A 22,877-nucleotide genomic window follows, 5' to 3' on the forward strand; every position below is an offset into this window, starting at 1 on the left:
TTGCCTGAGTGCCGGCCCAAGGGCTCCGTTCTTGCTGAGGTTTGGGGTTGCCAGCTGTGCTTTGCTTCTCATCAGTCAGGATTCAAGTTGGCATGTTTGAGAGCCCATCTTGGAGGAAGGTTTGGCTTGCTAGGTTATCTGTGATGCATAAAAACCAAATGCAAATGTGAAGAGGCCAGAGCATAACTCATTTATAAACAGAGTTCACGGTGCTTGCACAGCAGTGTGCGGAGCCAAGCCCAGCTCCATGCTTTGCAGGCTCTTTCTCTCAATTATTTACTCTCCTTATCTTTCTCCTTTCCCTCCTCTGACATGCTACACCATTTCTCACTGCTAATTTCCTCTCCATTGCAGATGGTTGACATGCAGCTTTTCCTCGCTCTTATTTTCCAACATTTTCGCTCTCATCTCCCCTCCCCAGTTGCTTTCTCTTCCAATTTGAAGGTGCTCCCTGAGTAACTGCTGTCATATCTGTTCTACTCCCATCCCTCTCCTCTCCAACCTTGCCTGTGTACTTTAGACAAGAGCTCTTTTGATCTTTGCCTTTCTTCGCACTGTTTTCAGTGGACTGAAGCAAGGCGCAGGCAGAGTGCCTCGCAGCAGCCTCCGCTCCCCGGAGAGGTCAGTGCCTCTGAGTTGTTGAGTTTGGGACTTCTGTTGTGGTTTTTGTTGTTCCTTTTCTCAGTGGTGAGGGAAGGAGCTCTCATGAGATACTCCAGCAAAGAAAAGGATGCCCTTAAAAGAGGAATACATCTTCAAAATAAGCTTCACAGCACAATTTGTATTCTGTGGCAGAGCTCTCTGGCTGGCAGCAGAGCTGCCCCGCAGGACTCTGCTCACAGTGAGGATACCAGGGCAGTTGGATTTATCCCAGCTGCCCTGGATACAAACTTTCTGTTCCCTGCTAGCAGAAGGAAATGTCCAATTCTAGCCTTCAAACAGCCTCCAAGTTCTTACGGTTGGAGCCATCAGAGCCCCTGCCAGTGGATGAATCGAGGTTACTGGATAGATTCCTTCGTGGACTGAGATGGTCCTGAAGAAAAGTAAGAGCTCTGGCAGATCCAGCCCATAGGGCCAGTTAAAAGCGGGATCTGAAAGGATCAAACAGCTGCTGCAAATCCAGAATGAGCTGCAGCAAACCCACAGAGATGGGCTTCCTGTTGGCAGCTTTGCAGTGAGACAGTGAGTGGCAGCCATTGTCCTGGTGGGGAGAACGGGCGAGCTGTAGCTCCCCAGTTTGTGCTTCTAAAGGCGAGCTTGTAGGGCTCATAGCTAAATAGTTTGTTCATTCTCTTGGGTACTAAAATGCGTGACGTGCGGCCAATTTTGGTGAGGGTACACGGTCAGTATAAAAATAAAGCTAAGCACAGAGTAACTGTCAGCTGAGAGAGAGCATGGAAGTAGTGTGCAGTGTTTGTTCTGCCCTCCTCCGTCAGCACAGCGCTCTCAGCGAAATGAGGAGGCCATTTGGAGCAGTTATTCTAATCTCCGTGTCCTGCTTCCATCCACCAACATGACGCTGTCATCTTTGTGTCTTTCACAAAAGGAACTTTTTGCACAAGCAATTCGGCAAATTTGTCAGACATTTCCTTTTAAGCTGCAAAAAAAAAAAAAAAAGCCTTTAAAACCAGAACACATTGATTTGACTTTGGACTGAATTTTGTACTGGAAGCACTTTGCTCTGCTTCTCTGACTTTTGTTTGCAAACCACCCTGAGCCCTTTTCTAATTTTCTCCCCAAGAACAGACGTCCGCTGTGATTTTTGTCTGGTTTGCCTCACGTCTCCTTCAAGTCAGAGACTGATGAATTTCCTGGAGGAATTCTCACTAATGTTTAAACTTTTCCCTAGTGGCACTTAGTCCAATATTGTCGGATTTAGAAAAATCATGGTGTGGGCTGCCCCAGGGAACTGCTCCTTGCTAGCGCTCCCAAACAGGGACTGGCTGCTTGCTGCTCACATCTGCAGGGATGTTTTGACTGTGGTCATGAAAATCGCATGGAACAGTGATGCAGCTGATGCACCGAGGCTGCTGATGGGCTCTTAGACATTTCTAACTCCTGGTGCTGCAATTAGAGCATTAATTAATTAACTGTTTGCAAAACACATGGTTCCCTGGGTTCCGGTAATGGCTGTTCAGGGGAGTGAGCGAGCGGAGAATTTTCTCTTCTGACATCCCCAGGTTCCCTGCACTGCTGAAGCACGTGCTGAGGAAGTTTGGGTAGTTTTCCCAAGTGTCAGCAATGCTTCCTGCATCGGATAATAGCCACCTGTCAGCAGACGTGTGACGTCCGTTGCTCACCGGCAGCATTGTATGAAACACCTGCCACGATTGTTCTGTTAATTGAGAATTGCTTTTAAAGCTCAGAGCTGATGAGATGGGGAGGGACGGGGAGATGGCACTCTTTCTGAAGCAAGGCACTCGGGGAGAATTGCTGAATTGAGTCCCGAGGCCTGTGGCCGTTGTGTGCTGACAGGGATCTGCTCTCTCCCAGGTGGACAACGCGAAGGATTTCCTCTCCATGGGCGGACTGCGGCTGGTGATCGAGGGCCTGAACAGCACAGAGGCCGTCCTGAAGGAGCACGCTGCCTTTGTGCTGGGAGCTGCACTCTCCAGGTGAGCTCAGTCCCCCCAGACCAGGTGTGCTGTACTTCTCTGCCCTCTGGTTTATTTCCGATAGCCAGAGGTGGAAACTTTTCTCCTCCTGTGACACCCAGGTTTCCTCTGTCCCCACCCAGCCCTTTCCTTGCAGCCCTTTGCTTCCCCCAGGCTTCTCTTCAGTGCATCCTCACCCTGCTCATTAGACTTAGCCAGAAGTAATTCAGCATGGAAACGGATTGCTTTTTTCTCTTGAGCTCCTCATTTTTGCACACTCCAAGGGGAATAGCACTGCCTCTCCTCCTTTCCCCTTAGCGGCCCTTTGAGGGGGAAGATTTTGAGGCTGATGCAGTTATGAGTGCCCAGAGAACTCCTTTCTCCCTCCTACTCCTTGCTGCCAGGCTGCTTTAGGACAGTGAGATACTGATTTCAGAAACATAGCTTCTGAGGTCTCTGAAGGTTTGTTTTTAGCCCTGGGGACACATGCCTCTGACCTACAGGCATAATCTAAAGGGTTTCAATTAGACACAGGGTTACAGACTGATCTGGAGGATGCTTGTGAATCACTGCAGGATGGCTGTTGCCTGGAGGAGCTGCCCAGGCTGCTCGGTGCCAGCTGGGAATGTGTGCCACTCAGGTGTGCCACGTGGGCAGAATTGGTTTTGCTGGTGCTCTTTTTGCTTGATGGCTCTGGGCTTTGTCCTGTGCACATGTGTGTTGTGCATTCACTTGAGACTTTAGAAATGCACTTGATGGACCCAGACTTCAGGGTCAGAAGCTCAGACTGAAGATTGAAAGTCAGGGCCATTATATCTGCTTATTTCTATGCCCAAAAATACGATCACTTTCTCCACTGTTATAAATTATTTATCACTTATTCTAATATATAGTCTACAGATCTACATTTCTTTTGCAATCTTACATACAATGCAATTGGTCTTCAGCATGTGTAAAGTAATGTGGCTTCAGTGACAGCAGCAGGTGCCCTGATTTACACCAGGAAATGATCCAGATCATGCTTCGAAGCAGAGCCTGACTCTCAGATCACAATAAGATTCATTCCTTCACTTCAGAAAGGCAGACCTGCTCTTCCTATGCCAGCATGCATTAATATTTGAAACAACGTTATAATCTTTTCCCTAGGATCTTTAATGGCACGTGGATGTTTAATTATGTTTCATAAAGAGACAATCATGCAGGGGCTCTGGAAACATTTAAAGGAAACCTACAAAATAAAAAGGGACTATTGAATCCTGTCTTCCCCGACTTAGCTGATGTGACGTTATCAGGACTCAAGAAATTAATTGTCTGATGATATGAGCATGTAGCAGTGGCTGATGAGACTAATGCTTTGCATAGTACTCCTCAATTGGAAATGCCTTCCTTTGGACAGAAACTGTACTTTTCTAACATGGCAGTGTGAAAATATAACTTTGGAAACTTTTAAGCCTTTTTTCTTTAAAGGATATTCTGACAGATGGTAATTTGTAGTGGTTCAGATGAAGTATTGTCTGAGAGCTCATTTCCAAAATGTGAAGAAATATTATGCCTGGGTTTCGAGTTTGCTTTTTTCTCCTTGCTGTGCTGTGCTTAAGCTTTCTCAGTAGACACCTACATGCCAACTCATCTGCTTCGTGCTAGCTGCTTAATTTGTTTGTTCGTACATTTTCTCAGGTTACTTTGTGCTCCGTTTTAGCTGCCAGGGGCATTTCAAGTACTTAATGCCAAGCATTTTTGGTTGTGTTTTATTCTTTGAAGGGGTTGTTATTTATTTCTTTTCCTCAGAGTTGTTCCTAATGGCCTCAGTCAGGCTGCAGGAATTTTCTTGAAGCTCCTGGAGGTGCAGCATGCTGGGCTGCTAGTCTGCGAGCTGCTCTCTCATGCTGGTATCAGGTCCTGTGCTGGATGTCTGGGCAAGAGGCAGCAGTCTCCTGCTTGCAACCACCTGGTGGCTGCTTGGCCACCTCCCAGAGCAGCTAGCTTGGCTCGGGACAGGGGTTTCAAGCTAAGCAAACCTTCCCAAAAAAATCAGATTGTGATGGTAGCAGCTCCTCAGCCAGCCTGGGATGGCTGGAGCTCCTTCTGTAGCTGAATCTGGAGGAGGGAGCTTTGCCTGTGCTATTGTGAATAGGCAAGTTGTGTTATGCCCAAAAAACCCACAGGGCTCTGAGCCATGTCAGAGCTGCCTCAGCCAGAGCCAGGACTTGTAAAAAGGACTTGGAACCTTCTCGCTGCCGAGTGACCTGCTGCAGGCTGAGCAGTTAGAGATCTTTCTCCCCTTCCTTCAGGAATGGTTTTGCTGTGGATTTAAGTGCAGCTGCTGTAGGATGGGTGGCAGCTTTGCCTCAGGCCACGTCCCCAGACCTGCCTGCATGCAGTCCAGCTGAGTTCTGGCTCACAGCTGAAAACCCAGTTGGGAGAAAATGGTTTTCAGGTATTGTCTGCTGGAGACCCTTGAGCCGTGTACCTGTGCAAGATCTGCAAAGGAAGGAGGAGGCAGGGGGCACAGCAGGGGCAATTCGAAGTTTGTGTTCCTTGCTTGTAAAAGCAGCCTGAGCACAGAGGAGGCTGGCTCCCATAGCAAGAGGTTGCAGGGTCTGCTTGCCTGGGTGTTGCTGGGACTGATGTTGTCTTCCAGGTACCTGCCTATGTCTGTGAGCCTCAGTCTTGGAAGAGGGTGACCTGGTACGAAAGAAATCATAATTTCATCTCTCGTCTCTCTTATACGTCCTTCATTTTTGACATTTGGGGTTTAATTGCTGAGCTTGTGACCAAATCAAACACGGTTCCATCTGGCAGAGTTCTCTGAGCGGAGCCCTTATTGCAACTCTGCACCCTCATCACAGTCTCACTGTTCTTAAACCTTTAACAAAATGCTTTCCATTCAGCAGTTTACAAAAGTAAACTTCATTTGAACAATCCTCAAGTGCTCTGATTGCAAATAAAAGTTAAATGCACTAACAGAAATAATTGCTAGGCATGTGGGATTGTACATTTAGGTATCCATAATTCACTAACAGAATATGCCAATACACAACATTATCTGGATTTTCAGTGATTGCATTAGCATAAAAGCATGTTAGCGTTCATCCGGTGCTACTAACATTTAAATATATATAAAGTATGAAATATTAAGATACGGCATTTTGGAGGCAAGTAAAACTCCTGTCTGTAAAACGTTCTTGCATATTTTGAGGGCAGGCTCCAGCATCTTCGGGTGACAATCAGCATTCGTGCCATTGGGTCCAAACATTGCAAAAATGTCCATGTTTTATGCAGAGTGGAGCTATATTAAGCTAAAAAGACTGCTGATGAGAGAAGTGTCTTCTGATGTCCTCTAAGCTATTTACAGGCAGCATCTTCCTTTGTTCACGCACAGCCAGGCCTCTGCAATTGGTATCTAGATGTTTCACAAGGCTGGAAATGTTAGCCTGGAAGGATTATGCTTGTGATTAAAACCTCAATTTTTAAAAACTTTACCGCCAGGAAACATTTTTCCACACCAATAATTTGAACATTTTAATATTTTGTAATAAAAGGATTTTTGTAATCGGTTTAAAAGGGGAACAATAATTTATGTCAAATGCATTCTTGAAGCCTTATCCCAAATGCTCCCCATATGCTTAGGGGTGAATTAGAGGTGAGGATGGAGAGAAGCTAAGCCATGCAACCTGTGAGGCAAAGAGAAGCAGTTTGTATTTCATGGGGAGAAGCAGAGAGGGCAAAAAGGTGAAGAACGAAGCACGTGGGAAGCCAGGACTGCAGTTCTCCTCAAACTGCATAGCTGGGAGCAGGGCATCAGAGCAGTTCTCTGAGCTTGTGATTGCTGCGTGCCCAGGAAGGGTGCTGGGCAGTACCATCTCAGCTTTGGTTTGGAGACCTTTCCACAAACCCAGAGCTCCAAGGATCTTTCAGTTCCTCATTTTGTCTTGACGATGTCTTGGGAGCAAACTCATCACAGCTGGTAGACCGAGCATGGTCTTGTCTAACAGCCAGCATGTTTCCTAGGGATGCCTCGTGTCAGCCCACTGCTTCTCTTACCCATTTCCCTTGAGATTACTAATCTCTTAAACTACAGCCACGTGCATAACAAATATTGCAGCAGCCACTCTTCCCCTTACCAGCCTCAAGGTGTGTTTCAGGCTGCTCAGGTGTGCATGTATTGCTCAGCACCACGACGTGCAGCTGTTTTCAGTTTGGCTTCTGCTATTTCATCTTCTTTTCTTCGAGGGCAGGGCTGGGGGAGTGCTGCCTCCCGTCCCCGCTGTGTCTGTGTGTGGAGGAGCCTGTTGTGCAGTGTACAGCTGCTGTGTTGTGTCAGAGAGGTACTTGCTCCTTCCAGGGTGTTTTTGCCAGAGGAAAATGTTCCCACCAGATTTAATAGTTTTGAGTTCAGTTTGACCTCGCTGTGGAACTGGTTGACGCTCACTGCTGTTTGATATTTAGGTCCAGTGTTAAGCAATAAACTCAGGAAAAGTGAAATTAACGACCTTGCTTCAGTTCTGTCTCATCAGGACATAAGAATCTCCAGGCAGCAAAATACATATAGTTAGCTTAACAAGCACTGTCCCTACCCATTTATTTCAAATCCATCTTCATGTTTGTCCCTTCCTCCTCTGGCTTCTCTTTTTACACCCCACAATCTTTTCCCATCTCTTTATTCATTTTCGCTGTGTGCTTCAGCAGCCGTGTTTGACAACTTTGTGTGCTTGCCACCTCTCAGACGCAGTAATTCTCGCTCGACTCCCTGCCCACTGGTAATTTCTTGCTTTGTAGATTCTCTTCTATTTTTATTTGAACTCCTGACTTGTGTGGAGTTAGCAGCCTCACTGCACTTAATTTCAAATTAATTTGATTGGGTCACATCAATTTTTTCAGCAGCGATAATGAACTCAACCTATTTAGCCTTTCCCCATTATAAATAACCTTAACAAAAACTGCAGTGTGGTATAAAACTGTGTTTCATCATTATGGTTAATTATGTGGAAGAATCAATCCCTAAACATTTTTCAGCGTCTAAAATGTAACAAGAAAATGTAATTAACAATTAAATAGTGAACTGCCATCCTTGTCCTCTCGTGAAGACAGGGAGAGCAGACCTCAGGAGAAAAATCTAGACTCAAAGGTTTGCTTCTGTTTTCATTTTCCTGCTTTGATAGGTTAAATGCTGCCAAAATGCTAGTTGCTGGAGGCTGGCTGGGTGCAGGAGCGAGGCTCACTGGACATCTAGGACGTCAGGCTACCCCAGGGGAATTGTTTTTGGGGACAGTTTCACTTCTGTATGTGGGAGGTTTTCAGATATTTACCACATCCAAGGCTTTGGTTGGGTTGCACTGCTGGAAGGAGAGGAGAGAGGAGGAAGGAAGCTCAGAAGTGTAAGTTCAGTTGCTGATGGCTGAAATCAAAGTGATTGGCCCCAGCTCATGCTCCAACAGTGGGAAAACCTGCAGCTTACCTCCCAGCATCACTCAGCTTTTCTCTTTCTAGTCTTGGACAGGACTGGAGTTTCCTCAGTCCCAGGAGCGTTTGCTCATGATCCCATCCCCACATCCCCCACCAGGAGGTGAGGCACAGCCTGGGGATGGCCTGCCCCGAAGGCACACGGTGCAGGATGGCCCTCGGCAGGGAGCTAGTGACACAACCTGCAGAAGGAACTAGTCACAGCCAGGTCCTGCCTTACGTAAAACATGCTGCTTCTGTCTACTCTCATTTAGTAGATGCAGAAGGCACGCTGTCTGCTAAAGTAGTTGTGCTATGGTGGTTTACATATGCATTTGGGCTGGTTTCCTAACCACTTTCTGCACAAGCCAGTCCAAACGTGCTGTTTCTGTGTTTCATCACTGGACACAACATGTATTCCTTTGTCACTGCAGCCACTGTTTATTCATCATCCATGTTCTCTGTTTATCCTTTTTACTACAGCCTCTGTGCTCAGTTAATGGCTTCACAAGCTTCAAAGATTTTCCTACATAACACCTACATTATTACATTATTTTCCTGACCTGCAGTGACTTTTCTACATCGCATGTTCCCTGCATTCCCTCCAAGTAATAGGTGCAAAAAGCTCCACAAAGAAGAGGCATGTGTCTACTCTTTAATCACATTGTGCAGGAGGCTGTAGCAGCCCCTCGTTAATGTGTTTTTAGAAGAGAGGTTGAGAAAGTGCTTTGAATAGAACAAAGAAACAAAAAAATGGAAGGAAGGCGAACAATGAGAGCAGGAAATGCAGGATCTAGCCTCAGTTATGTACCTGCACTGAGTGGGGCTTGGGGTGGACAGAACTGACCCAGAGATTACGTCAATTGTTTGAGCATGTATAGGAGGATCTGGATCCCATCCCCTTCTTTGCAGGTTCTGCTGTGTGCACCCTCCTACCCCTTTCCCGATTGCTGCTTTTGTTGGATTTAATTGCAGCATGCGAAGCAGATCTCACCAGGTTTGCAGTGTGAATGGTGAAGGCAGAATCAGGCTTGCAGAGGGGACTTGGGGACCTGCTTGTAGCTCTTGAAGGGTTCCAGGCAGCAGCCACGGGCTCTCACAGCACTGGGGCTGGTCCTGGCCTGCATGGCTGAGGAGCCACCGAGGCTCAGCGTGTGACCTCGTTCCCAGGCTGTCATCTTCCTGCCCGCCTGTTTTCCAGTTACTGTGTTGTGATAGAGTTTTTCCTCTTCTGTCTGCTCATGTGCCTTACAATTCATTGAAACAGTTGGGTATTCATCCACGAAGACAGTTCCTCGGGTCTTCCACCAGATTGCTTCCAACCTCAGCCCCTTCAAGGCTCTCCACGTGTTTGCAGAGGGTAATGTTCTGCCAAGAGAAAAAACAACATCTTACTGGAAATTATCTTTTTCTGAAGAAGCTCATCATCACTGTTGACTGCTTGCTTCTTCCCTCAGGTGCTGACGTTCTGCATCTTCTTGTGAGCTGGGTTTTGATCTGTATTTTAGATGAGCCTATTTCTGCTTAAAAGAAAACGTCCATCGGAGGCCCTAGAGCTGCTTTGTGTGGTTTGGAGGGGCTGGGCTGGCTGGGAAGCTGAGGAGAGCTCTCAGCCCCTCCATCCCCTGGGGGGGGACAGCCCCTTTCCCACAACTTGAAGCCATCACCAACATCTGGGAGACGTTATCGCTGCCGCTGCTCACTGAGCCCTAGCCCTTGACAGCACAGTGTGAGATCTGAATAGCTTTGAAAACTGATTTGCTTCTCTGGTATGTCACTTGTCCTTTCTGCTGCATTTAATGAGTTTCTGAGGTAGTGCAGCCACTTCCAGAAGGCAGCCGTCAAAGGACCGCGTCCTCGCTCCCATCACAAGTGCCTGGCTGTCCCTGCAGCTGCTGCGCTTCGCGTGGGTTCTAACTGGTGCTGTCTCTTGAGTCTCTTGTGGACATCATATAATGTCTTGCAACCATCCATTCCGGACTGTCTCTCCTTTTTGGATTTTCAGGATGCCCTGACAATAGCTGATGGTGTCATGACTTTATGAAAGAGAAGGAATGATTCCAGCATTCAGCTGGTGTTAGGGTCATGGTGGAGCTCCCCATGTCCACCACTCCTTCTCAGCCATTCCTGCCCAGGTGTTTGATTCACTTTGTTGCCCTGTGCATTTTGAGCATCCCTGCATATGTCTTGCCTGTCACAGACACAGGATCACCTCTTTGCTTGGGAGAGATACGAGTGAATGCAGTGCTGTGCGCACAGTTCCGTTGGTGCTGCTGGGAGGACATTCATTCTTGCCTCCATCTTCTGATCAATAACGAGGGCTGCTGCTTCGTATAAACCACCAGATCAACATAGGAATTGCCTTATTAGTGTGGATGTGCAGTCTGTCTGGTCAGAACGAGCCTGTGGCTGGAGCCAGTGCGGGTAGGAACAAGAAGCTCGAGGTGGTGATGGTACAGATGAGGTTCCCCTGCCTTAAGCAGATAAAAACTGCCGTATGTGATGAGATGCAAGGGTTCTTGTTTTTTGGTTTTTTTTTTTTTGTTTGTTTTTAATCTATTTTTGTCTATGTGACAATTGAAAGGGTTTCTGGATTCTGGTGCACGCCTGGTGCAGCAGGGGGCCGACTGCAGGAGCCCGCCAGTCGGCTGCTGCACACGTGAGCCCTCTGATCTCCCTCTGCAAGCTCCTCGCCTCCCATTGGAAGCAGGCTGCCTTGCCTTCCCATCCCTGCTCCTGTCGTGAGAGCCCATAAACAGGATATTGGTGTGTTTACGTGTCTCTCACCAAGCAGGAATTCACCTGAGATGTTCTCCAAATTAATACCATGCCGCTCTTCTTATTTAACAAGATCATTTTCCAAGCTGAGAACGGTAACTACCCTGAAATTTCCTTTCTGAAAGATGCTTTTTCTTCTTAGGCACTTCATATTGAAATCTGTCTTAATTTCGGTTCAGCTAGTGTGTGTGAAAACACACAGTGCAGCATTATCAGTCCCTGAAGGAATAAAGACAGATGGAGCCCAAAGTGGGCTTGGCATTATGATTAAGTGAATCCTTCAAGAGTAGCAGGGAACCAGGGCTTAGTCCTGCCCACTCAGTGTCCTGAGACCAGGTCAGTGGACGAGGATCCCCCTGTGACAGCCACAGATGTCACTCAGTGGGCTCCATCCCGTGTGGTCCACCTCTAAGTGATCTGACATGTCTGCTGCTGCATGCTGCTCCTGGAAGAGGGCCTGAGTCTTGGTAGGACCGTGCCAGTGAAGGGTGGAAGAACTGAAGGGTGTAACGGGGTCCCTGGTGCGTGATGACGTGTGTTTAGTAACGAGCTGCTATTTCTGTCCCGAGCTTCCCACAGCTGTGCGTTCACTGATGGCTCTTGTGTGGCTGTGGTGATGGAGAGCAGAGGGGGAAAGCTTTGGAGGAGTTCCAACAAACTTGGGAACGTGGAGGTGCAAAGGCAGCGTGTGGCTCGTGTGTGATGAGGGCATCTTTGTGTTTGAGGTATGGAGGGTTCATCTGCCCTTGAAAAAGGGAACAGTAGAGAAATGCAGGGTGGTATTGTCTGGGTTGGTGTTGGCATTAGCAGCTGTTTCTGGAGTCACACACTTCTAAAGCTTTTCTCACCTAGCTGCTAGAAACAGGAAAAATTGCCACAGAAAGGAGATCTCTGCATCATTTAATGGGATCAAGGCCTCCCCTTCCAAATCAGCCGTGCAGCTCAGACCCTGCAGTCATGGGCTGTGAGCTCCCAGCAGCCTCAGCAGTGCGGAGAAGCAGTGAGTGAAGGCTGAGTTGCTTTGTGAAGGCCAGAACAGGGCAGCACACAGTGTTGTGCCTGTTTGGAGAGGGTAGCAAGGGGACAGCTGAGCACAGTGCTGGCACCCCAGAACATGGCCTCACTTCCCACCCCCTGGCTCACAGCTGTCCCTGTGCACAGGACTCTGGGTTGTGCTGGCGTGGGGCACGCTCACCAATGAGGATTTTGGATGCCTCTGCCCCGACCAGTGGAATGAAGCAGAGGGTTTTACGATAATTTAATGAAGGATTTGGTGTAGAAAGGTGAAAAAAAGCACACACTAATGTTTAGTGTGTGCACAATGTGCAAAGAGATGGATGAGGAACAGCTTCCACAGATGCACATCAGCTGGGAAGGAGCAGAGGGACATACATCTCTTCTGGCCAACCAGGGCAGTCTTCCCTAGGCCCTAGCATGCTCTCCTGCAGTGCTTCTAGGTTAAGAATGCAAATAAGACCTCACTAATTGTCCTAATGAGCGGGAGGGCTGCTGCAAATGAACTGAAATTGCCAATCAATAGGGAGTTGAGCAAACAGGTGGAGCATCTAGCCTGGCACTTCACAAAACATCCATAGTTCATTTATTCTGACAAGTGCAATTGAGGTTTTGTTATTCATGACACCCTCCAGCACAGCACGAAACAATACAGTGTATTTTGTAAAGGGGGGAAGGGTGTGTGATGTGAGCTTTCTCTTCAGGACGAGACCAGGAAGTCTTAGAGAAGTGGTAGGAGGCTGCTGTGGATTTTCCTTTTTTTTTTTTCCTTGGGGACTTTGGGGATTGCAGATCAGCGGATTGTGGATTAGTGGATCAGGAATTAGAAATGCATTTTTCATTTTTATGTTACACACTAATGAACCGACAAATTTAATTTCTTAAAATCCAGCTGCTTTAGCTCCAAGAAGTGAAGTCTTTTTCTGTCTCTTTTGGTACCTCAGAAAAGGCTGAATCGAGATCTCCTTGGGCGTCACGTCATAGACATGCAGTTATCTGTCTTCAGCCTGTTGCTGTTATGAAAGTGGAGTCTGTTTGCAGGAGAAGAGATCATCACCCGTGGGTGTTGCTGCGTGGGGCTGTAGGCAGAGCTCCGTGGTGGGCTGCAGCTCTCCTCCAGCAGCCTGTCAGCACAGCCGGGTGACCCGAGCCTGCAGGAGCAGCATGGCAGAGCCTGCTGACTCTGGCTTTGGTGCTCGAGCCAACTCAGGCGGCCCTCTGGATTCTCCTGCGTGCACATCTTTCTGACATGCACTGCTACTGCGCTGAAGAGAGTCTGCGTGGCACAGCATGGGTTGGTGGCTGTCTCCAGGTGTGATGTGCTCAGTTCACATCTACTGCATTTCTCCCAAGCTTAGGCTCACACATGTGATCAAAGCTGAGGTTGGATTGCTGTGGAAGGTCCCAGTGTGCAGCTGTGCTGTTCTTCAGGCCCTGTGGGATGCACCTCCCTACCCAAATCTGTGCCTGGGTAACACAGAGCAGCAAAAGGCATTTGTGTCATTAAATGCCTGACAGACTGCACTGTGGGACCCAGTCTGCAGGGGGAAACCAGCCCAATTGTTACCCAGAAACGTTTTGGACCTTCAAGTGAGAGCTAAACAAAGCGGCCTTGGCTTTCTGGAGCAGGCTTTGTTCGTTCACTTTGTGATCTTGAAAATGGGTCTGAAGCACAGCTCAGCGCCAGGCGCCAGCACCCAGCAGTGCTGTGGGCTCGTGCCCACCACCAGCTCCGTGCCTGGAGGTTTGCAGTGGGAGCACATGGCACAGTGCTGGGGCCTCACTGCTCCCCACTACTGATGGACGGCCCTGGGGCTTTGCCCACCGTATCTTGATTAAGAATTAACGTGGTGGAACTGGGAAGCGCATCTCATTTCTCCACCCAGACCTGACAGATGAGGATATATGTTTCTTGGTTTATTGCTGTGCCTTATTATGGCCTATTTATGATTGATTGAAAAGCAGAAGCTTTCTATAAAGAGAGACCTTTAATCTCCTGGCAGAGATGAGTGTGTCTCCCTTCAGGAAGCACTCAGTCTTTGCTGCTTTCTCTAACCCGCTCTTTAAACTTGAACCTGGCAGAGACCAAAAAGAAGGCAGGATCAAAGCAAAAATAATTGGGATCGCTGGCTTCTGTGGGCAGTTTAAACCCATTATTCCTACTCACTAACTAGTTATTCCTAAATAACTCTTGCTAGAGACAATTCAGCAGTTGCAGCATCTTCTTGATAAAAAGCACTCAAATGTAATAACCATGGCAACAGTTGCTGAGGGCTGGCCACAGCGAGGGGCAGAGCTGGGTTTTCTAAAGGATAGCAGACCCAACTTGAACAGTAAATGACTGTAATGCTCCAAGGGGACAGTACATGGTGAACTCTATGTGCCAGTGACTGGTCTCATGGCACCCAGCTGCATGCTGCATCGTGGGGGTGTGGATTGCCCCTGTGCAGCTGGTAACAGGCTGTGCTTCGTCAGCACTGGGCACGTTCCCTTCCAAATGAAAGGGGAACTCATCACCTGAAAGCTAGAGGAAGCAGGATAGTCAGTCAGGAGAGGCCAGGAAGGGAACTTCAGCAGGGGGAACAACTTCCTGTCCTAAAGTCACAGCTATGTGTTTCACACCATTTACGTGCACGGCAAATGGAGGTCGCAGTGCCTGGCTGCCCTGGGCAGGGCTGCATCTTTCTGCTTGCCTCTGGTTCCCTGGGATGCAAATGACTCTTCTCCCAAAAGCCCATCCTGCCCAAATCTCTGAGCTTTCGCTTGGACTCCAGAAACTGGTTTCATTCTGGGTAGATTCAACATTAACCACCTTTCTGTAGATATTCTCCTCGTTGCTAGGCAGCAAAATTAAGTTAAGGAAAGTACCTGGACCAACTGAGCTGCTTCTTTGGGTTTCAGGAGAACTCAATTGCGTGAAGTGCTCCGTTTCTTTTGAAAAAGTTTCCTTGTCCTTCCCCAGCAAGGAAGGGATGAGGAGCCAGGCAGGCTGTGGAAGGTGGCCAGCGGGTCCTGCTCGCCGTGTGTGGTGGCAGCACATGGTGCAGGCAGATATCAGGTACAGGCACACGGCAAGCTGAATTTCAGAGCTTCTTTGTGAGCCAAATTCAAAGACCGTGACCGAAGTTGTGCAAGTGATGTGACAAATGCCACGTGCTGTTGGAGCTGGACGAGTCAGTAAGAAATAACATGGGAGAGTTGTTACGTGGTGCATGGTGGTGGGCGGTGTGGAGTCAGCTGAGCCTGGGCCCTTACCCTGCTTTGTGCTGTCCTCTTGCCAGGGCATCTTTGGAGTGCAGTGATAACACTGATAAGACTTCTCCAGATGTTCCGGTCTCAAGCTCAGTTTGGGAGCAGCTTCGGTTATGAGATCAAAGCCTTTCAAATTTCATCGTGGAAATCACGTTATTTTCATCGTGCAATATTCTCTTTCTGTTGTCTTATCTGACTGAACATTCTGTAAGTCTGAAAAGTAAGAGGGAACTCTAATATTAAAGAGAAGAAAGGAAGAGCCTGCTGAAAGGCAGCATTTTCACAGATTTCTGAGGAGGCAGTAAATACTCCACCTCTGCTTAATAATAATAATAGCTGGGCTAAGTATCTCTAAAAATATAAAATAATGTGTGCCTATTTGGAATAGTCAACATCCTTATCAGCCTGCTGTCATCTCTGCAAATAAGTTTCACTAGAGATTCTGGGCATGATTTTCAATGGCTCTGAGCAGCTGGAGCTTCTTTGACTTCAGCGAAGTCTGAGTGCTTGGCACGGCAGCAAACCAAGCCTCTTCCTTTCTGCCTCAAATTGGGTCTTGATTCTAAGTGAGATGAATTTTCTCCTCCTGATAATTCTGTGCATCTGAAGTGATTACAGCTCCGCGTGAGTGCTCTTTTCGGAGATTTGAATGCAGCGTTTTCTTCCGTCTGAAAAAGGTTCCTTCAAGCCTTCTGATGCTGGAGAGGGGGGAAAAAACCCTGGTGGAAACTGTCACGTCTTCCTATGCAGATTGGAGATTAAAACTTTTATTTTTATAAAACACATACGGGGGCTAAATCAGAAAACTTCTGTTCAGGCGAGCAGGTTTTGGCTGTGCTGCTAAATTCTTCCCTGGCGATGGGGAGGCAGAGCCAGCAAGTGGTATTATTTGGAGTTCTTAGAGAGTGAGCTTTAATGTTTGCTTAACTCCACTAAAAATAGACACCACCCTCTTTTCCTAATAGGCAGCATTTGTCACACTTGATTCATTTCCTCTCCCAAACTGAGTTCCTTCATGAATATTCATCCGTACTCCCCAGGAATCTGCCTGTCCTCAGAAGTTGTACTCCTGGTGGCTTCTCAGTATCAATGCCAGTCACCCTTCAGGCTCACCAAATACCCAGCCTGAGCCGGGAAACTGCAATACCAACAGCTCTCATTGATTTCTGTCTTCCCCGTGAGCCCTGATTGCTCGTTATCCCTCTAGATGAGACCCTTAACAAGGCTCCCGTTCCTGTTGTCATAGCAGCGCCGCGTAGCCCGGTATCGCAAAGTCTCTGTCACCGTTAATTGTGAGATGGGAGGATCATTTTGGCAGTTTTTCTAGCGAGGATTGGGCCAAAAGGTCCCTTCTGAGCTATGATGAATGTGGTTGCCTTCAGAAGGCACTAAATGTCGGTAGTTACCGAAATTTTCTGAAGGGGGAAGCTTTACATAGTAGAGAGAGGGACAGCAGTCCTTACAGGGCTCTTCCCATTCATGCTCAGTTACTGCTTCAAGCAGGGAAAAAATCGGAGCTGCTATAGGAACGTATGAAACAGGATTTGTGTTTAAGGAAGCACATCAGGACCTCAGCTTTTCCGTCCCCAGAAACCCAACGCGAGGTGAAGGCTGCTGCCCCGGAGCTGGTGGGCTGCAGGTTGGTGCTGGAGGGGAGCAGCCTGCTGCTTCTGGGGGCTCGAGGAGCCCGAGGCCAGCAGAGCTGCAGGGTGGGATGCCTGAGACCTTGCTGCATGTTTGCTCCAGCACTCAGCACCCTCACCCAGCTTGCTCCTTAACACCTCCCAGCCTTGCTGTTAGCAAGTGTTTGAGGAGGTGAACTTGATGCTCCTTATGGGTCCCTTCCAGCTCAGGATATTCTATGACTGTCACTGGGGTTGGTGGGATCTCAGCAGCCTGTTGTCCCCGGGGCTCGCGAGGACCACCCAATGGGCAGACTCCTGTTGCCTGTGGGTCTTTGCCAGCAGGGAACAATATTGCTTTCCAGCAGAGTGCTTTATAGGGCTTGCTCTGATCTTGTGAGTGAGAAATACGTGGGTGAAAAGGAGCGATCCACTAACAGCTTCCAACTTTCACTCCCTCAGTGCGTGCCCTGCTACTGGTGAGGAGCACGGAGTGAGGCGGGTGCTCTTGGCTCAGCACAATTGGGTGATTTATCAGCAGGCATGCCATCATTAACTCGGGGACCTGCCTGTGACACCGGGTCAGCACGCCTGCTCTCGCAGCACAGCACCGCGTCGTTGTTGGCCAGCAGTGCTGGGCTGAGGTTGTATGTCATCTGCAGCTGATGGCAGCTCGTCTGCGGGCTGGCTGCTGGCTCAGCACAGTGGTGGGCATGCATTGGCAGACTCCAGTTCCTGCATGCTGCTGGATGGAAGGGATGGGGATCAGCTGTGCTCCTCTCCAGTGATCTCTGTTAATACGGAGGGCAGACGCGTCCTCTGTGCACACTGCTGGGTTCACTCCAAAACTCTGAAATTGAGCCAAAATAACCCATGAGCAAAGCATAGATAGGAGCCGTATTTCTAAAGGATTCTAAATCTAAAGGGAAAAAAAAAATCCTTACCCCCTCAGCCTCTCCCCAGATAGGAAAATCTCCACTGGCCATGCCCCACAGATGAGCTTTTTTGTCTTTTTCATGCATGCATGCAGTTAGGAGCTGGGTTTTTAAGAGCTGGCTTTGAATTTTACAGGCGTTTATTATAGGCATGAATAATTGCTGGCACCATGTTACCACTGCTGTTGTTTGCTCTTACGGTTTAGGCCAATTACATATGTAAGCCTGTGATTTACAAGCAAAAGCAGAACTAAAGTGGCTTTGTGGCCTACATTTGAAGAACAAGAAATATGTCCCCAGTTAGTTGTACGTCCTCAGATTTGTGCCGTGGAACGTGGAGGTCCTTTGGCATAAATAAGGGACCCAGATTGTCAGAGGCATTACAGGACACATACTGTCCCTGCACAGCATGAAGGACTTGGACACGGAGCCACGTCTGGGGACTGGGAGCTTGCCTAGATTCATCCCATGGCAAACACACTGTAAGATTTGTTCTGGAATTGGGGAAATTACAGAGAAAGCACACAAAAAAGAAGAAATTTGAGTTAAACAGTGGTTCTGCAAGACGAACTTAAAAGCAAAGTGCTATTTCCCAGTGTGGGAATTGGCTTCTCTCTGACTGTCAAGGGATCCCTCCTGGGGGCGAAGAACAGCCGAGACCCACGGCTGAATTTCGCACTGATCAATTGAGATCAAATTGAGATTTTTTTTCCTTGCTTTTGCACAACGGGTCGAAGTGGAGAGCAGTGGGCAGTGGGACATCCCATCCTCTGTGCCAGTACCACTCGGTGCCCGTGGCTCTGGGGTAAGGTGTCAGTGCAGCTCCTGCAGCCCCGCAGCCAGGCAGAGCCGGGCAGGCACCGTGGCTGTGAGTGCACTGCAGGGCAGCTGCTCTGCTCTCTCCTCCTGTGACCTACAAAGGACAGATGGAAATGCAAACCCAGATTTGTTAACTAGGCTATGATCAACTGGGGCTTTACGCCCCGGCAATTGCTGCCAAGTATTCTCTCCTGATGTGCCTTCACAGCACGTGTGTGAACTCCTGCCTGTGTCACCTTCCCATCCCATCCTAGCGACATCAGATGGTGGGAAGCAACTATCACAACAGGTGCCATGTGTCTTTGCACAGCTCTGGAGATTTGAGTAAATGGGACCCCCTTCCTCTTTCCTTCCTCTTGTATAAACTGGTTTTGAATCCAGGCATCTCATCAGATCTCAGAACATTTTCTGCCCCAGGGATTCAGCCCTTACCTTCTGCCCTGCAGAACACACCTCTGGCACCCCTGTAACTGCTCTCTGTTACAGTGTTCATCTCAAGATCTTCCAGGCTTTTCTGTGCCAGGGCTGCCTGTTGGCTTCCTCCTTCACTAGAGCGGAGGAGGGCTTTTAGTCTTTGCCTTGAGGTCATGAAAACTTAATTTGTACGTTGGCTTTCTGTGTTGAGGTGTCCCTTCTCTCCATCCCACTGATGTAGGACACACTGCAGAAATTCCCCTCTTCTTGCATAAGTGTCTTATCCCACTGCATCTTTTATGCAGAACGTTCCCTTCTGAAAGTGCTTCTCCTGCTGCTCCAGCCCTTTCTGAGCATTCAGTTCGGCTGTGGTACCTGCTGTGGCTTTGTTTCTTATGTATGCATATTCATTGCTTTAGTAACATATTCTGTTAGCTGGCTTGGTCATTTAAAGTCCTCGGAAGCCAGATTCCTAGTTCCCCTGGCTCCCAGGGATGGGTCTTCCCCTGTAGGATGGGCCTGAGACCATCTGCTATAGGGCCAGTCACCATTTCTGCTCACTTCCAGTGGCTGAATTCCTCAGCAACTTAAAAAAAATAAATAGACACAGTTCCCATCACTGCAAGTGTAAAACTTTTGACTACAGACTCACCTTTTTGAATGAGCCTGGGCAGGCTCCTTGGAAATACAGAGTATGCTTCTCTAGGGAGGTACAGACACAGATTGGAACATGCCACCAAGGGAGCCCAGGCAGCACGCTGAAATTAGGTATCTTAATTTGAGGTGTCTAATGCTAGGTGAAATGAATCCAACACTTAGAAAGGTTGGGGGAAACATTTCTGTCTTATTTTACATTTGGAAAATAGAAAGGTACATAGTGACTGTTTAAAAAACAGCAACAGCAATAATAACAGTAATTATATGTGGGTGCAATTTTCCTTTATCTTTGAACTGAAGCTACTAGAAAAATTACTGCTGTGCTGATATTTGGCAGGGACACCAATGTGAGTACCCACTTGTTTCTGAAAAATGCTGTTGGATTTTTAATGACCATCAGCAGCACAACCTTGATTTTAAATGTCATCCTAAATGTAGCAGTTCCAGCCTCCCCTGCCGTAGCACGTGGGTGTTGGAGGAGGGATGAATCACAAGGCAGAAAACATAACTGGTGCTTTCTGTGACTCCCAGATTTTCCTCGAGGGCTTCCCACCCAGGAACTGGCTTTGGGAGCCCATGGGCACCGCAGCATCACGGAGCCTGGTCCCTCCTGGCACGGAAGGACCTTGCCCAGCCCTAACCCTGCCCTCTGTTAGTGCACGGAGGGCAACTGGCTGAGCACTGACCCATGAGATTTACCCAGGAATCCTGGTATTCCTCAGGTCGTACTTTGTGTTTATAAAAAATAAAAAACAGAGATTTGCAAATGCAGCTTTTAGTCCTATCTCCACTTTCCCTGCTAGAAGTGTTCCCCAGGCTTCTCTCTTGGAGCTGAAATTCTCTGTGCTTGGCATTTGCGAGCTGGTGATTTGCTTTTGTAAATGGAGCAGAGTCTCAGCTTTGAATTATGACTCAGTGAAACAAATCTCATTTTCCACTTTAAAATTATTGTAATAGCACTCTCTTGAACCCCCTGGGACCAGGAACAGCCAAAGCTGGAAAATGACAACTGCACCGGGTGCGATCCTCCCTGCGGTCCAGCACTTCCCCTTGTGCTTGGAGTCAGTGGGAGAGGCGGCAGGAGGGCCTGGAAGTGATGGGGCATCGCTTTGGGAGCAGCCCCGTCCGAGGTGTGAGGACACTCGGGGGGGCAAAATGGAAGGGAGGATGGAAAGATCTACTTGGTGTAATATTATGTGTTCTGCGGTTACCCGAGGGACGCAGGGAGTGGAGAAGCAGATGGCAGGGTTAAAATAGGACAGTGCTGCTCGGAGGTACTGCTGGAAGGGAAGAGAGAAGTGCTGTTCTCACACTTCGCTTTGTGTCTCGGGGAAGAGCTGCAGAGTGCCCGCACGCTCCTCCGGCCGTCCCAGCGGGGACCAAGCAGGCAAGTGCCTTTGTTCATTATTAGCACTTGTCTTAAAGGAAAACCAGCTCAAACGAGGAAGCAAACAGATAAACAGAATAACCATCAGAGGTCTTAGCCTCAAGCTGCCTCCAAACGTCTCCCAGGATCATTGGCGTGAGGCATTCTCTGGGCACTTGCTGCCTCTCAGGTACACAAGTGGAGTGCTGAGGGCCTGGCAGCCAGCACTAGGGATTTGTCCTTGTGGTGCTCTGGCAGCGTCCTGCAGTGTTTTGTTTTGCCTAAGGTGTGCAGGTGGGTTTTCTTTGACTGTTGGAGGAACTTAGAGCAGAATTCGAAGCGTGCAGTGTGACGTTGCAGACTTTTCAGGGTGCTGCTGCAGAAGGACTTGCTCCAGGGGACCTTTGGCAGCAGCAGAGAGCCACGCAGGAGCTTTTGGGTGCTCCTGAGTTTGCCACCCTGCAGGCCAGCAGAGGTTTGGAGGCTGGCAGCACGCATTGCTGCCCGCAGGCACTGCTCCTTGTGAGGCCCATGGGCAGGAGCTGCTCCCACTGCTTGTGGCTGCGCTCGGGTTTCCCTGTCCGTAAATCAGGGAGGGCTTTGAAGTGGCTCTGATGAAAAGAACTGGAGGAACTCAAGGACACAGCATTAATCTTGCCATATTGTTCTTGTTCCTTGCTGTGTTGTGATTTTGAAAAGAAATCAACACAATTCTTGTTGGCTGAGGCTGAAATTACATAGAAATAAATGAGTTTTGCCCTCATAGAAAAACACTCGCTCTTTATTAGTGCAGCCTCTGATGAAACAAAGCCCATCCTTAGGCAACGAGATAGATTTGACCTATGGTGCAATAACAGCCTTTCAGAATTGCATATTGTTTCATACGGTGGCAGATACAGCCCTAGGGTTGATTTACGCCTCAAAGCAGAGTGGGTGATGGAGCACCGAGGCAGTTCCTGCGCGGTCCTTCTCCACGCACCGCGAAGCGCCCGCTCATCCCTACCTGGAGCATCAGGAACTCAGCAGGGACTGGCAATTCAGCACGGCTCTGGGAGGGAGCAGGGGCCGTCCCTGATGGCTGCGGATGGGGCGTGAGTCCCCCAGGCCGCCCCTAAATCACAGAGCAGTGTGTGGCCCCAACCCATCCCTCACCATCAGGTGGACAGGCAAGCCGGGGAAACGTCTGCGGTGCTGCTTCACCTCCAGCTCTGTGCTGACAGCGTGAAGTTGATAGCCCCCGAGAACCTGAAAGCTTTTCATCATAAATCGTACGCGGGGTTTTGATTAAACTCCTGGAAGCTGCGCTTACACCTGAGGCTCTGTGTGCGCTGGTACTGGTGGGAGCCCCGTGTGAGCAGCACCCTGCGGAGCAGAGCAGTTAGGGCTGTCCTGGGGAGCTCCCAGGGCCAAGGGGTGGCTGTCCTGCCCGGCGTGCTCTGCTGCTGCGTGACATCTCCAGCTGTTCCTTTTATACCTGCAGATATAAATACAGCCCGTCATCTTGCTGTTTGTGAGCATTTAGCAGAACAACCTGCCGTGGCTGATTTTATTACAGCACCTAAGGTTTTATTGTCCAGACCTGGTATTCACTTTTCTACTCTGCTGCACGGAGAGGTGAGGAGCAAGAGGGGTTTTACTGCTTTGCTGCAGCTCTGCCTCATGCCGGCGTGGGTCCTCTGTTCTCATCGCTCCTCTCTGGAGCAGTTGCCCTAGGCCATTCTTCACTTCCCCCACCCGCTCCCTGTACCTGGACTGCTGCATCCTGGGGGCTTTCCAATTCACTGTGCCATCTTTTTATTTAATGACTTCGTTTTACAGCTCTTTGTATAAATCTAATTATCCATCTGTTATGCTACATGATGGCACTGCAGCTTGCCTAATTGTTTCCTGTTCCAAAACATCACCCTGCCTGGCTCTGCCCGCTCCAGACTCCTCTGTGAGGCCACCACTTGTGCACATGGGGCTCTCCGTTCTGGGACCACCA

At 48.7% G+C, this 22,877-nt stretch overlaps 1 protein-coding gene across 1 annotated transcript in view; it reads left to right on the forward strand.

Moving 5' to 3' along the window:
* The window catches only part of SIL1 (SIL1 nucleotide exchange factor), an 83,797-nt gene that overhangs the window by 52,063 nt on the left and 8,857 nt on the right, over window positions 1-22,877 (forward strand). Inside the window, exon 7 of the mRNA XM_065734453.1 lies at window positions 2,494-2,615. Coding sequence (XP_065590525.1) covers window positions 2,494-2,615 — 122 coding nt within the window. The remainder of the gene's footprint in view (window positions 1-2,493; window positions 2,616-22,877) is intronic.

Source organism: Cyrtonyx montezumae, unplaced genomic scaffold (assembly GCF_038088225.1).
Source record: "Cyrtonyx montezumae isolate F1298 unplaced genomic scaffold, pur_monq_1.0 scaffold_18, whole genome shotgun sequence".
Classification (NCBI taxonomy): Eukaryota; Metazoa; Chordata; class Aves; order Galliformes; family Odontophoridae; genus Cyrtonyx; species Cyrtonyx montezumae.